Genomic DNA, 16217 nt, shown 5'->3' on the forward strand with positions numbered 1-16217 from the left:
TTCTAAATCTGGGTCAAATTTTGTCCATTTTATGTGAAACCTCTTTGAGACCATTTATATTTCCATTTATAATAAAAAGAATTCAGGAGAACTAATACAGCAAAAGGCAACCTCTTGTTTCCCCCATCTTAGCTAGGATGTTAAATTTCAGTTGGAGCAACTTGATTTAGAACACTTGTCTTCTCTCCTGCCTCAGTCATCAAAGGCAGTTTCAGGGATGTGTGGGGTGCCTGTATGTGGAAAGATGGAGCTTCAGGAAAGGATGGACCTGAGTTTAGGTAACTACCTACTGAGTGACTAAAACTGCTTTAGAATGATAAATCTGGGTATCATCTCAAAATAATCTGGGGGTGGGGTTTATAGATGAAGATAAGCTGCATGTTTGTAACTGTTGAATAATAACTGTTGAAGATTGAGTTCATTGTGCTATTCCCTCTACTTTTGTGTTTGAAATCTTTCATAATAGTTGAAGAAAAACTGCCTTGGTAACTGGCCATCTGGAGAGGTAATGTTTATAAAGTTAGTAAAAGTTCAGGTTTTTAAACATTTTGCCTTGAATCCTGAAAAGAAACAAGATCTTAGAGACACTGTCACATAAGGTTCATAGGTACCCTTGTTAAGATATCTGGGGGTTGGGGGAAGCCTATAGTATAGGCAACTGATTCTTAAAGTCCTATAATTCTCAAGAATATTCACTAGCTACATGTAAAACTAAATTATATTAAACCATGACATTTATTTATAGTTGAAACTAATTGAGGTGAGTGAACCACTTCAGGTTTAACTGCTTCATTGTTTTCTAATAATCACCACCACCACTTTTGAGTTCACTTTTCTCCTTACGGCTGCCAGAGGGGAGCTTGGAAACCAGGAATCCTTTAGTGTTGAAGAGCTTTTTTTTTTTTTTTTTGTCTGGTAGGTGGCTCCTGCCACTGGCTAAACCTTTTATGAGAGGGGTGGAGAGTAATTCTACAATATTGAGATTAAACTGAATCAATTCTTATGAATTCAGGCCAGTCAATGAATAAAATGTTAAGATCTATTTTAGCCAAATATTAATAATAGTTATTGATGTATTGGTGTTATATAGGTGATCAGTCCCTTCACCTAATCAACTAGCAAACCTTTTCTTGCAGATCTTATGGCTTTTTCTAAACTATATAATACAGCTTTTTCAAATCATTTGCAGAATTGTAGAAAAAGAATTCTACCCTAAGTAGGATATTAAAGTTCTTGACTTAAAAAAGCTTTTATTTCCTTGCTGGTGTATTAACCAGATCAGGGTAACAATTTTTATCTTGATAAATTTCAGTTATGCAAGATAAGTTCCAGAGATCTGTTCTACAACTTTGTGCCTGTAGATAACAATATTGTACACTTAAAAATCTCTTGAGGGTAATCTCATGGTAAATATTCTTACCACAATAAAAGAAATAAAAGTTCTACCACATGTATAGTCCCACAGAAAAACAAACTGTTTTATATTCAGTTGCTTTGCTTGCATCAGCAGTTGAACTTTGTTTTAATTTTCTTTCATTCTTTTAGCTCTGCTAAAAGAGCTTCAGCTACTCAAGAAGTTTTCTTCCTCCTAGTTGTTTTGAAGCACGGTATAGATTTGGCTTTTGTTAACCTAGTTCTTTTCTTTTACTCACTGCTTATTTTTTTCCAACATTTTATTATGAAAAATTTTAAACATGAAAATTGAAATAACTGCAGTGTACATCTGTATATCCATTACCTAGATCATATAATTAACGTTTTACTACACTTACCTTTTCACATAACCATCTATAAATCCTATTCTTTGATGATTACAAAGAAAATTGCAGACTTAAATACACTTCACCCCTAAACATCTCAGCAGGGATATTGTTAACTAGAGTTCAGTATTTGTTACAGTTTCTTTTTTAAAGGTTCTTTTCTTTTTGAGGTAAAGTTTACATGTGATGAAATGCACAAATCTTAAGTGTTTGATGCAGTGAATTTTGACAAATCACACATCTGTGAAACCCAGGCCTTTATCAAGATAACATTTTCATCACTCCAGAAAATTCTCTCATGCTTTTCCCAGTCAATCCCTGCTTCCCCGATCCCCATCCCCTAGGCAACCACTTTTTCTTCTGATTTTTCTCCTATCATAGTTTGTTTTTTAAACTGTATATAAATGAATCAGAGTATGTGCTCCTTTGTGTAAGGCTTCTTTAACATAGGTATTTGGGATTCATCCATGTTGTACGTGTCAATAGTTCTTTTTATTGCTGAGCAGCATTTCATTGTACAAAAATGCCGTTCTCCTGTTGATGGATACCTGAGCCATTTCTAGTTTTTAGATATGCATGAAGCTGCTATGAACATTTTTGTACAAGTCTTCTTATGAGCATTTGTTTTCATTCCTCTTGGAATTACTGGGTCATAGGTTAGGTATATGTTTAGTACGGAAATGAAGGCGATTTTTCCAAAGTGATTGTACCATTTTATACTCCCACCAGCAGTATATGAGAATTCCAGTTGTTTTTCATCCCCGTCAACATTTGGTGGTATCAGTCTTTTTGATCGTAGCCATTCTGGTGGGTTTGGTAGTAAGTGGTATCTCATTGTGGTTTTAATTTGCATTTCCCTATGATTATGTTTTAACACCTTTTCACGTGCTTATTTGCTAGTTGTATATATTTGTTTTTGAAATGTGTTCAAATTGTGTTTTTATTATTGAGTTGTTGGAATTTGCTTATACTGGTTGCACATCTTTTCCAGATATATTACTGCTTTTTTAATTGTTTTACCTAACTAATGTATAAATGTTATACACCCAATCACACTTAAAATAATTAGGCCAGGGCTTCCCTGGTGGTGCAGTGGTTAAGAATCCGCCTGCCAGTGCGGGGGACGTGGGTTTGAGCCCTGGTCCGGGAAGATCCCACATGCCGCGGAGCAACTAAGCCTGTGTGCCACAACTAGTGAGCCTGTGCTCTAGAGCCCATGAGCTACAACTACTGAGCCCGTGTGCCACAACTACTGAAGCCTGCGCGCCTAGAGCCTGTGCTCTGCAACAAGAGAAGCCACCGCAATGAGAAGCCCATGCACTGCAACAAAGAGTACCCCTGCTTGCCACAACTAGAGAAAGCCCGCATGCAGCAGCGAAGACCCAACGTGGCCAAAAATAAATAAATTTATTTTTAAAAAAGGCCATATTTTTCACAGAACTAGAACAAAAAATTTCACAATTTGTATGGGAACACAAAAGACCCCGAATAACCAAAGCAATCTTGAGAACGAAAAATGAAGCTGGAGGAATCAGGCTCCCTGACTTAGACTATACTACAAAGCTACAGTCATCAAGACAGTGGTACTGGCACAAAAACAGAAATATAGATCAATGGAACAGGATAGAAAGCCCAGAGATAAACCCACACACATACGGTCACCTTATCTTTGATAAAGGAGGCAAGAATATACAATGGAGAAAAAGCCTCTTCAATAAGTGGTGCTGGGAAAACTGGACAGGTACATGTAGAAGTATGAAATTAGAAAACTCCCTGACACCATACACAAAAATAAACTCAAAATGGATTAAAGACCTACATGTAAGGCCAGACACTATCAAACTCTTAGAGGAAAACACAGGCAGAACACTCTATGACATAAATCACAGCAAGATCCTTTTTGACCCACCTAGAGAAATGGAAATAAAAACAAAAATAAATGGGACCTAATGAAACTTAAAAGCTTTTGCACAGCAAAGGAAACCATAAGACCAAAAGACAACCCTCAGAATGGGAGAAAATATTTGCAAATGAAGCAACTGACAAAGGATTAATCTCCAAGATTTACAAGCAGCTCATGCAGCTCAATAACAAAAAAACAAACAACCCAATCCAAAAATGGGCAGAAGACCTAAATAGACATTTCTCCAAAGAAGATAAACAGATTGCCAACAAACACATGGAAGAATGCTTAACATCATTAATCATTAGAGAAATGCAAATCAAAACTACAATGAGGTATCATCTCACACCGGTCAGAATGGCCATCATCAAAAAATCTAGAAACAATAAATGCTGGAGAGGGTGTGGAGAAAAGGGAACCCTCTTGCACTGTTGTTGGGAATGTAAATTGATACAGCCACTATGGAGAACAGTATGGAGGTTCCTTAAAAAACTAAAAATAGATTTACCATATGACCCAGCAATCCCACTACTGGGCATATACCCATAGAAAACCATAATTCAAAAAGAGTCATGTACCACAATGTTCATTGCAGCTCTATTTACAATAGCCAGGACATGGCAGCAACCTAAGTGTCCATCAACAGATGAATGGATAAAGAAGATGTGGCACATATATACAATGGAATATTACTCAGCCATAAAAAGAAACGAAATTGAGTTATTTGTAGTGATGTGGATGGACCTAGAGACTGTCATACAGAGTGAAGTAAGTCAGAGAAAAACAAATACCGTATGCTAACACATATATGTGGAATCTAAGAAAAAAAAAATGGTCATGAAGAACCTAGGGGCAAGGTGGGAATAAAGACAGAGACCTACTGGAGAATGGACTTGAGGATATGGGGAGGAGGAAGTGTAAGCTGTGACAAAGTGAGAGAGTGTCATGGACATATATACATTACCAAATGTAAAATAGATGGCTAGTGGGAAGCAGCCACATAGCACAGGGAGATCAGCTCGGTGCTTTGTGACCACCTAGAGGGGTGGGATAGGGAGGGTGGGAGGGAGGGAGACGCAAGAGGGAAGAGATATGGGAACATATATATATGTATAACTGACTCACTTTGTTATAAAGCAAAAACTAACACACCCTTGTAAAGCAATTATACTCCAATAAAGATGTAAAAAAAATAAACATGACTTTAAAAATAAAAAAAAATTAAAAAAAATAAGGCCAGGACTTGCAACTGAGTTATTTGGCTGAAAGTGAAGCTGTTCTGGTATGCTAACCAGTGTTCTGGTGGCCTAAAAGTTAATTAGTAAAATAAAAGACAAAACTTCAGGAATGTGAATTAATTAGGGGAAAGTTAATTGCTGAAAAGTCCATGACTACAGAAAAAACTTTGAAATGTCAACTGATAACTTCAGAAAATATTACCCAAATGTACTCAGATTATACTAGCTGAATAATGACCAGCTTAACCTCAATTTATGTCTTCTCACTGACCCACAGATTGAAACTGCTCTGTACGACATGTATCATTCTTTGGATACTCAGAAGTTTTCAGGATAAGGCCAGTAAGGTTTGTCAGTGTCTTACGCCATAGCTTTATAGCTGTATTGGTCCATTCATGTCATCATCTCAAAGTTCTTTATGAATGCTTATTCAATTTTCTAAATATTTAATACAGCTTTGTTTAATGGGAGATATAAAAGAATGATAGTAATACTGTTTATGCTCAGTCATGAACTTTTCAAAATATATTGGACTGTGGAGGTCTCCCTTCAGTGTGTCTACTGGTTAAATGATAGTGTAAAATCCACTGTTGTTCACAAATAGATGGCTATAAATGATTATGTTGGAAAAGGGAGGAACAAACACCTTAAATCTGAGCAGCCATACATTTTGGAGGAAAAAAGTAAATGCTTTATTTTTGTTTATACTGAAGCTAAAAACACACAAAATCATTTTATTGTACAAGATTCTTTTTAACACATTTAAGGATGACAGCAACTTTGCACTTCCTACAGAAAATATTTAAATAAAAGTAATAGTTACTCAAGGAGGCTTTAGCTTTTAAAATAGTAGTCTGCAAAGCCAAATGCCATTTACACAAACACATTTGGAATTTTCCCTTTTCGTGATTAAGCTCGGGAGATACAATTTTAACCTTAAGTTCAATGCATACATTTTCTGTATGGTGATGTGTGATTGGGGCCTCCAACTAGGCTAAGAAAGTGAATTAAACACTGCCTGTGTTTTCTAAAAGTATTCTTTATCTTCTAGGAAATGTTGGCTCCAAACTACATTCATTGTTCTGAATAGGTAGAAATTCTTCATCCTCAATTTCAACCTGTTTTTGAGAAATCTTGAATCCTGTGAAGAGTTTAAATAGTGATACTTTCTTGAATCCTACCACTGGTATGCATTCCTATGTTATAAGAAACAGACAAATTAAAATGCTTTCACTTGAGAAGGATGTTTATCCCTATCTGAACTGAAGTGTCCTTGAGAAGGTCTTTGTCTTTATAGTTGAAATAAGAGAACATATGGGTTTACTTGTACTATGTTAGAAGAGTAATTTGAACAGTTAAAAAATTTTAAGTTAATTTATCAAATTGAATTGCCTTTAACATTAAGAAAACTACAGACTAATGTGTTAACCCTTTGGGTTTAGAGGTTTCCTCATGAGCTCCCACAACATTCATTTTAGTGCCATTGGTTCCAATGAATCCTACTAGACACTCAAGAATTCTGACTGCTGCTCCTGCCCAAGTATACTAAGCACAGTTATCACTGCTTATTGGACTACAGGCTACATTGCTTTGGTTATTTAAACTGATTGCTTAATATATGTTGTAAAAGGAAGTCCTATAAGATGTGACCAAAAATGGATGAATCTGTACTTCAAATAATATGACTGGATCTTATACAGGAACTACCTAGTGTGAACATGTGATTTTCAAATGACCTGAAAATTCAGCTAGCTGTTGCCATCCTCCCATTAGAGTCGCCTCCTAATTCTGTTACCAGAGCTCCTCCTGAATGCAAAACCCTCACCTCAATTTCCTGGGAAGGCCGGGACTTTTCCTTACTGCCCTTTCTTCCTGCTAACAGTCTAGTTGTCAGAGCCTCTGTATTATAAAGTGTGATTTCTTATGGATCAAATAAGCCTTGGGAAGCCAATACTGAGTTTATTTACAACATAAGCCATTGGAAGTTGGAATGTGTTTTACTGTTTAAACACAAATATTTCAAGGGTTAAGTCATTATGGTTGTTCCCAAATCAGTGGAGATTCTATATCTAAATATGGTGTTCTTTAATGTTTCCTCCTTGGGAGGCTATAAACTTATTCCAATAAGACTGCCACTGTTCAAAGCATGTTTGAAACTATAATAGATTCCAGACTTGAAAGAGGAACAAGGCCTCATTTGGGGGTGATGGAAATTTTTGTATCTTGATTTTGGTGATGGTCCTAGGGGTGTATACAACTGTGAAGACTCACTGAATTGTACACTTTAAATGGATGCAGGTAGTTGTACACAAATTATTCCTCAAAGTTGATAAGGAAAAAACTAGATTCCAAAGAGCAGTTTCAGGTCACTTCACAAACCCCACAAGAAACTGTCTTGGTATTTTATAATTGTGCCTATCAAGGTGCCTATTGTGTGATAGCACTTAAAAAATATTTTTTTACCAGAAAAAGTAGAACTCAGCTTGATTGCCCAAATTTTTACCAAATATGGATCTAAAATTAGTTTTGACTGTTTCTAAGAATTTAATCTGACAAGATTATGATTTTCTACCACTGAGGGTATTAAGAGGTAGTATTGTGGATTTTGAACACCCTCCCAAAAGCAGAAGTCCACAATGATTTGAGTAATGTCAGCATTCGAAAATGGGTGCAGCTTAAGGTGACTGCTTTGAAGAACAACATTAATTTGGGCACATTAATTCTGCCATGTTTATGAAAATATCAGTCTCATTTTATAATCTCACTTTATATGTTTATTCTAAATTTTTGAGGCTGAAGTATGATATCAGGTATAGAATCTAGCGTTCTTCCATACTACCCTCTCCCACTTTTACATTTTATTTCTCTTTTCTGTAGAGTTTTGGCAAATTCATTTTATTTCTTAGATAAAATTTGGGGAAATCAGCCCTTCCAGTAATTGGTCATAAGTGCATATTTATAAAAGCCAGTCAGTGATATTGCACAATTTAAAATGTAACCTTACTATGAGTCTGATGTGTTGAATTTAGGAATACAGTGATCCCAAGGTGAGAATGTGCTATGATCTGAAATTCAACCGAAATATAACTCAACCTTTGAAAAATGATTTACAGTTCGTTCAGGCTAGTTTTCATATACTGTTGCACTTCTGGATTTTGTTGAGGGAGAAATGATGATGTTACTGTTTTAATCCAGAAACTACATGTTTTAAAAAAAATCGGAGAACGCCACCTCAATTTGGTTATCTAAAAAGTTTAACAGTATGGTGATTTAGCCCTACATTTTAAAGTGCTTATCCATACTAGTCCTTACTTTGAAAGCTTTTCCGTTTGCCTCTTTACCACACCATCTAAGTACCTCAAGCACTCCCCACAAAAATCCAAAGCCTCTTTTTTGTCTTGTCATCCAAGGCTCAGTTTTAAGGGTTGTATAAGACCAGAGAACTGTCAAGAGGGTTTCTAGGTTGGCAGGCAATCGGTCGCAATGAGTATTGTGGGGTATATTGAACATTGTGGCAAAAGACACAATGGCCAAGCCCAGCTTAACTGTACTTGCAACTGGTTGGCTACCATAGGCCAAAATAAAAGGCACACTGCCACCAAGGGTGATGTCTTAGTATGTGTATGTGCATGTGTTGAAGTGCAGCTCCTGGGATGTTAGGTTGCTCTGGAACCTGCTCATAGATAATGTCAAGGGGCAAAATACTCTGCACGTTGCTGAAAATGGCATTCACACTGCAGGCCATTATTTCTTCATTTAGTCTTCTGTGGTTCTATCAAGTCATTTGGCGTTGTAAAGAAGGCTTTTCTTTTTGAGGGTGAGGGATGAGGTTAGGGCAGATGTGTGCCACAGTCATGGATTTATGAAGGTTGATTACGATGATCAAAAGTTGCAGGCTCTTTTTGTTATTATAGAAATTGCCTTTCATTTGTGTAGTAATGGGAAGTTTCTACAGAGCTGTCACAACTTTCACATCAGATAAGCTTTTGGCATAAGGGCATTCCACTTAATTTTATATTTAAACATTAATAATTCTTAATATGTACATGTCTCTCAAGTACCACAAACACTGATGGTATATCTTTAGGAGAAGACCACAACTCAGATCCAATAAACTAACAAGTAGCATTGACATATATACACTACCAAATGTAAAATAGATAGCTAGTGGGAAGCAGCAGCTTGGTGCTTTGTGACCACCTAGAGGGATGGGATAGGGAGGGTGGGAGGGAGACGCAAGAGGGAGGGGATATGGGGATATATGTATACATATAGCTGATTCACTTTGTTATACAGCAGAAACTAACACAACATTGTAAAGCAATTATACTCCAATGTAGATGTTAAAAAAAAAAGATACAAGTCCACTCTAGAGCTTAAAAATACTACCCTAGCCAGCTGCCTGTATCATTCCAGCAATCAACTCCTTTGTTTCTTAATAAACATTCCATTTCTTAAGGCTCTCAAAACCGCCTACCAGCACCTTCTTCTCTGGACCACCATGCACCATATAGATGAAAATCCTAGGCCACATATCAACATATGAATAGTAATATCTCAAGTATGCAGTAAATCTGAAGTATACAGACTTACTTAATTCACCAAAAATATATATTTTTATTTTTACAGGTAGGTTCTTTCTTCTGACCTACAAGCTTTATTTATTCTTCAAACCAGAAACCCCAAATCCTGAGAGCTCTCAATATTAACACTTGTACTGCAGTGGATGCTGCTTTGGCAGTTCATTTTAGCAATTCCTCATCACATCTCAGGAAGTTTCTTTCCATTGAAGTTCTTCCTGCTCCCTCTCCCTTCAAAATGATTTAGTAATTACCAAAAGGGATGAAAGGCCAAGCCAGAGCAATCAAATGCTATTAAGTTTCATTGCATGTGTGTGTGTGCACAGACAAGGTTCTCACTTTTACAAACATCCCCAAAACAGTGCAAGCCAAAACGCACATCTGTTGGAAAAAGTGATGGAAAGGGTCATTGGAAATACAGTAGAAATAGCATTTCTCTGTACTAAAGTAATGCTCACACTGAATTGGGGTACTCGGTTCCCAATGGCTAGTTCTACACCAACAAAGTGGATATTTGGAACAATTATCTAGATAAAGCAAGCCAAAGAATCTAAAATACGCACAGGTTTGAGGCAAAGCCACAGGGTTCGGGATTGGAGGGAGCTGATACGTAGGTATGAAGAGTTTATTTTAAATGATCCAAACAATTACATCCACTTACATTGGCTATGTCTATACATGCAATCTATTAACACTGTTTTGAAAATGTGATTACCAAAATAATATGATCAGTTTTTCTTGTGTACTTTTAAACAGGAAAGAATGTCTGCCTAACTTCAAGTACTTGTCACCTGATGGTTGAACAAACCAAGGCCTGGGCCACTTAAACTGTTAGTTAAAACACCACTTGAGTCTTACCCACAAGGCAATATGAACGTCAAATGGTTATTTATATTATCTGGCTAAGGTACCGACTCATATTTTTCAGTGAAGTCCCCAATGAAATTTGCATAGGAGGTTTTACACTGCCATAATAACTATAAAGTTCTTATTGAAAAAGTATTTGTTCATTATTTAAGTCATTCAAAACGTAGAGGCTGTAGGGTTTGTGTGTGTGTGTGTGTGTGTGTGTGTGTGTGTGTGTGTCTTTAATCAAATTGCAGACAGATGTTTAGATGTTTTGGACTTAGCTGAAATGCCCTAAATCAGGTCAGAGTGGAATGAAAAATTACTATGAGAGGCAGAAAGAACCAGAAAATTTCCAGTATTCCCATGTAAGTGGACAGAAGTATAACCTGGAGATTTATATGCCTATAAAATTTGGCATCTTCCAAAAATGATGATTTTGAATCATTCCTTTTTCTTTGTACTTCACTGGATTTAAAGCTAGAAGTGGAGGACATACTTCAACAATGGCCATTTCTGAATATAATTCAGACATTTTCTTTGTATTCGATAATATTTTTACCCTTACTAATTATCAGGGAGACTTTAATGTAATTATGATGGAATCAAACAAATAAAATAGGTGTCCAGAAATGATAAGAAATTCACCTGTAATGGAGGTGAACCATGGTATAGATACTTAGACAAAAAGTAAATGATTCTTGTACCATTTATAATTGTATTTGACTTTGGAATACATTTTTAACTTTACATATAAATATGTCAGTCTGAAATTTGTGGAGTTCGTGGCATTTTGGGCAAATGAACAAAAAGGTATCTATAGTGGCCAATCCATTTCCACATCTCCTATGTATAACATATAATATGTGTGCTTAATAATGTCTTGTTTCTATAATCTAGAAGATTTGGGTTTATTGACTGGCTCTGTGACCTTGAGCAAGTCATTATTCCTTCTCTGGACATCTTTTCTTTTTTTTTTTTTTTGTATTTGTAAAATAAGACGTTAGAATTGAGTAGATCCTCACTAAGTTTCTCTTTTAGCTCTTATGTTTATAAATTTACTCTCAAGTTGGCTTATACCTTCTCTGGGGTCAGAGAACATACTTAAACATTTGATTTGAAATATCTTTCTTGATAGTAGCTGATCCAGAGGTTAGAGAGGTGAACACAAATCTCCTTCCCTTCCTACTTTGTACTAGAGTTAGAGTTAATAAAAATGTTGGTGTCACCATCACGGAAGTTAGGACAATAGCTGATTAGCTTTAACAGCTAACTGGCTTCAATCCCCAACATAGCTAGGCCTCAGCACAGCTAGTGAAATCTTAAGCCCAAGTCATAAAGACAGTAACCCTGAGAAGATCTGAAAAGGAATGTACTGCCCATGAAGTATGACACTGGTTTCTTTCAGTAGTAGAGATTGGCTATTATGATTTACACATATTCTCTCTTTAGAACATAACTGAGAGAAGAGTGTATTTTGGACCATGGTTCTATCTCTGGCTACCCTTGTTTTCCAACAAATTGATAAAGTAACTGCCGGAACGATGAAACCTAGGTCATCACAAGTACATGCATTTGTGAGAAAGACATACTTTTTTTTTTTTGATGAAATAGGGCCATGTATTGGTTTCTGGTGCCATCAATATGAGTTAGGAATGTAGCCCAGGTGCTATTTATTATTCGAAGTGAATTTGACAGTTGAGAAAGTTGACTCTGTAACTTTAGAAACCTTCCTTCTGGAAAGTAACCTGTTACTGATGTCAGGGCCACTTATGATAGTCCCACTTAGAGAAGCAGGAGAGAAGTTGGATTTGAGTAAATGATCACTTTGGGTATGATCAAGGAATTATTTTGTGATAATGTCTTACCAAATGGATCTTGATGCAGCTTGTTCTCTTGATCACTTTTTCCTGGATCTGAGCTTTGTTCTTCAACACCTCCTCTTGTTTCCCCATCATCCCCAGTTTGTGTCTTTTTCATGTAGAATATTTTGTTAGTCACCAAAGTTAGGGCTAGAATGGGAATCAATTCAAATAACAAACTACACTGTCAAAAACTATTTTGGAAGCATATTTGCATTGTTTGAGAATGCTTCATTTCACTTAATTTTGCCAGAAAGTATACACATGAATCTAGATGGTTTCCTATTACTGTTGACATTTATTGAATACAAGAACAGGGTGACAACTAATAAAGTTTCTTACTTTTTTGAGCTACCCATTAATTTAATGACCAGGACCCAGACCTCGGGCTATTTCAGGTCATGTGTTATTGTGTAAGTTGGGGATACCTTTGTGCTAACATTGGTAAAAACCGCCCTTGTTTAGCAGGTAATCAGTTGATGGTTACTGGATCTAACATGGTGACCATATGCATTATGGGCTTCATTTTTTAACATTTACCTATGTGTTCTGATGAGGTGCTCCTAGGCTGTGGAAAATAATTTGTTTTGATGTATAATGCAGTTTTCTTTGAAGACAGTAGAATTTGGATCATGTCTATAGTTCCATGAATTCACTAGGGTTGTTATGTTATATATCTAACATGAGTTTACACACGCAATTCCACTGCCCCCACTGAACATTAAAACTGCAACTTGAATCAAGTTATCTAGACCTAAAATTGTTTTTTTTGTTGTTGTTGTTTTATCAGAAAGCAATTAATTAAAATGAAGGTGCTGTTTTCAGATTCTGACACCTCAACAAGATGTCATTTTTCTGTTAAAAAAAATATTTTCAAATCCAGGCTTTTATCTTAGAAATGCTTTTGATAGCAGTGATGATTAAAACTATCAACAGTAGATAGGACCCTATGAATATACCAGCTAATTATTTTTTCTTGCCAATGTATGAGATGTACTGACTGTTGATTAGAGTACAGTAGAAGTTTTTAAAAAACAGTACACATCCTAAATACTAATCTCGATGCTATCAAATTTTAAAATGTAGTAAGCTAACTGAAATACACAAACACAGGAAAGGAATTCACTAACTTATTAGATATGACATATACTATGGGGTAAATATTCATTGGCATACATTAGGAAACTCACAAATCTTTAAGAAACAAAAAATTCAACAGCCCCCATGATAAGGAGAAGTTGTAGTATTTAAAAGCAAAAACAACACGAAGTCCAGTTATACCTAGAAACCACAAGCTGACAATTCTTTGGAGTCTATTCAGTTTCCCTTTGATGCTGTTCATTGAACCAGAATGGGCAGCATGGAGCACTGAAGGGCAACAAAGATAGGCAAGTTAGTTTGCCTTATCTGATAGCTGGTGGGGACTGCTGAGCACAGCCCTCAGCCCTGTGGGGAAATGGTGTGAGATCCTGAGGAAGGTCAGGAATCTGTGCGGCAGCGACAGTAGCAAAGTGGCACCTGGAGCTTCAAGGAAGCAAGGGTAAGAAAAGCAAAGCCAAAGGGTTAAGCACCCGACTGCACCTCTGCTGATTAGGGGCAAACACCCCTTCAGTTGGTTTTGAAATGGACTTAGTGTTTGTAGGTATAAAAAGGCAAATAATAGTAATAATAATAACAAGAACAAAAAATGAATGTGGCTATAAAAGATGGTGAAAACAATAGGAGTTTCACTCTCCTGTCTAGTGGGGGGCAGTGAGGGAATCATATTCTATGTCACCTCTGAGAGCAAAGAAATGAGAAATTTTCTGAGTTCCAGAACAGGTGGTACCGGCTTGACTTAGAGCCGAGTTGTAACTTGTTCTTCCTGTCCGTCACCCCATTTGTGCATGAGCAGGTCACAAGCCTCTCCCCAAGTTTCAAATACATCCTCTGAGGAGTCTAAAAGTTTAGAATTTGAGGAGCAGATGCTGGATGCGCAGTGAAGAGAGCTGGAACAGGCTAGAGGGCATTCACTGCTCTGAGCAGCGCCCCGGGCTTCACCTAATTCTACCTCACTGAGGTTAATTTCACTTTGAGAACAGGACTCTGCTTTCCCTTTCTCCATCTGAGAATATTTGATGTCCTGCCACATATAGTGCGGCTGAACGATTCCATCAGAAATTGTGTACATCGGCTCTGAACTGGGTTCAGGCATATGACCATTAAACTTGGAGAATAGGAGACCCAGTTTCTTGAGAGAGGGACCCATGAAGGAGCGTTTGCTTGATGACTCAGCTTTTGACTTCCCTTGGGCACCACCAACTCTTGGCATGGTCCTGATGAGAGGTGGCCCATGGCAGGCTTTTTTCTTGCAGCCTAAATTGAAAGAGACACTCTTGGATTTGGCCCGAGCCCCGCCACTGCCATCATTGGTATCATCTCTCTGAGAGAGTTCAGTGCTGCTAGTGGAAAAACTTCTCCTTTGGTGCTTCCTATTTCCCAAGAGGTCAAGCACTTCATATCGAAAGCTGGAAATGTCCTGCTTTAATTCCTAGGGCAAGAGAGAAGACACGTTATGTTAAGAAGCTTGGTCTTTAGTTCAAAATAGGCACATTGGGTATCCTTCAGAATGTTCCAGGTTTTGCCTCACTGCAAATCACAAGGTACATGAACTACCAGAAAAATCTCACATTATTCCAGCACAAGAAAAACATATTAACAATGCTGTGGGCAGAGCTGGCCATTGGGAAAAAAATGTGCAATTGGTAAAGTTGATTTCAGAACCTCCCTATCAGGAGCACGCCAACAGACTGAAGTGTTAACCAACAATGAAGGTATTAGAGTAGGGCTCTCATTGGAATCTGCGTAGAAAAGTACTACTGAAGAGGAAAAAGCTTTTAGGACTCTCAGGAATAAAACTAGGGAAGTGGAATGTCAGGAGATGGGACTACTGTTTTGGGCCAGGGGACCTTGTTTATTCAAGTGCCTGTGAAATGTCTTCTATCTCTAACTGGCTGCCTAGATACTAGATCGCGCTTTTAAAAACCATCTTTGAAAAGCTTATATCTGATCATGTCGTTCTCTTAACACTTTTTAGTAACTTGTCGCTGACCTTAGGAAAAAGGAAAAATGCCATACCACAGACTACAAGGTTTTTCAAGGTCTGGTACATGTCGATCTCTCCCATTTCATTCCTTCCTGCTCTTTCCCCAGGCTTTTTACTGTCCACCTGTATGGACATATCCTCTCTTGCCTCTGGGTCTTTGCACGTGCTGTTTTCTCTGTCTGGAACACTCTTCTCCCCAACTCTCCTTTATCTGGCTCCTCCTTCAAACCTCAGCTTAAACATGGCTTCCTCTGGAAAGCCTGCCTCGAATCCCCAAGTCCCAGTTGGATGTTCCCCCGTTTCTATGTCTCTACAGCACCCTGTGTTGATGCTGTTAGAATACTCAGTCATTCGCCTCTATTATTATTGTGTGTGACTCCACGAGAGAGTAGGGGCTGGTTATATCTTGCTCATGACTGTGCCCCAGCACCTAGCAGAGTGCTTGGTGTATAGCAGGCCCTCAATTGATGAGTTATGTCTATGGATTAGGATAACAGCCTTCTTATGTTCCTTAGAAAATATATACGTGTTCTAGGATAGGGTTTCTCAACCAATTGACATGTTGAGTGTGGTAATTCTTTGTCGTAGGGAGCTGTCCTGTGCATTGTAGGATTTTTAGCAACAACCCTGGTCTCTACTCACTAGATGCCAATAACATCCCAATGTGACAGCCAAAAATGTGTAATGGTAGGGTTTCATAAATGTTAGATTTAATAATAGACTTTTTGTCTTTATCTTATATCTTTTAAAGAAGGCCTTTAAATCTCTAGGCATCTTTCCTTCGCTATGTTTCTTCTCATCACACACCCATGCCATATCATTTAAAGCACTCAATTCCCATACTGAGAAAAACCCAGAATATTAAAAGAATGCATATTTTTATTATTCATAAAGCTGATTGTGGTGTGACAGACATTGGTAAAATCTATCCATCTACTGGATG

At 37.3% G+C, this 16217-nt stretch overlaps 1 protein-coding gene across 1 annotated transcript in view; it reads right to left on the minus strand.

The window, feature by feature from the left end:
- Positions 1–14026: 14026 nt before the first annotated feature.
- The window catches only part of TRPC5 (transient receptor potential cation channel subfamily C member 5), a 129384-nt gene continuing 127193 nt past the window's right edge, over positions 14027–16217 (minus strand). The window contains exon 10 of the mRNA XM_061177891.1: positions 14027–14719. Coding sequence (XP_061033874.1) covers positions 14027–14719 — 693 coding nt within the window. The remainder of the gene's footprint in view (positions 14720–16217) is intronic.

Source organism: Eubalaena glacialis, chromosome X (genome assembly GCF_028564815.1).
Source record: "Eubalaena glacialis isolate mEubGla1 chromosome X, mEubGla1.1.hap2.+ XY, whole genome shotgun sequence".
NCBI lineage: Eukaryota > Metazoa > Chordata > Mammalia > Artiodactyla > Balaenidae > Eubalaena > Eubalaena glacialis.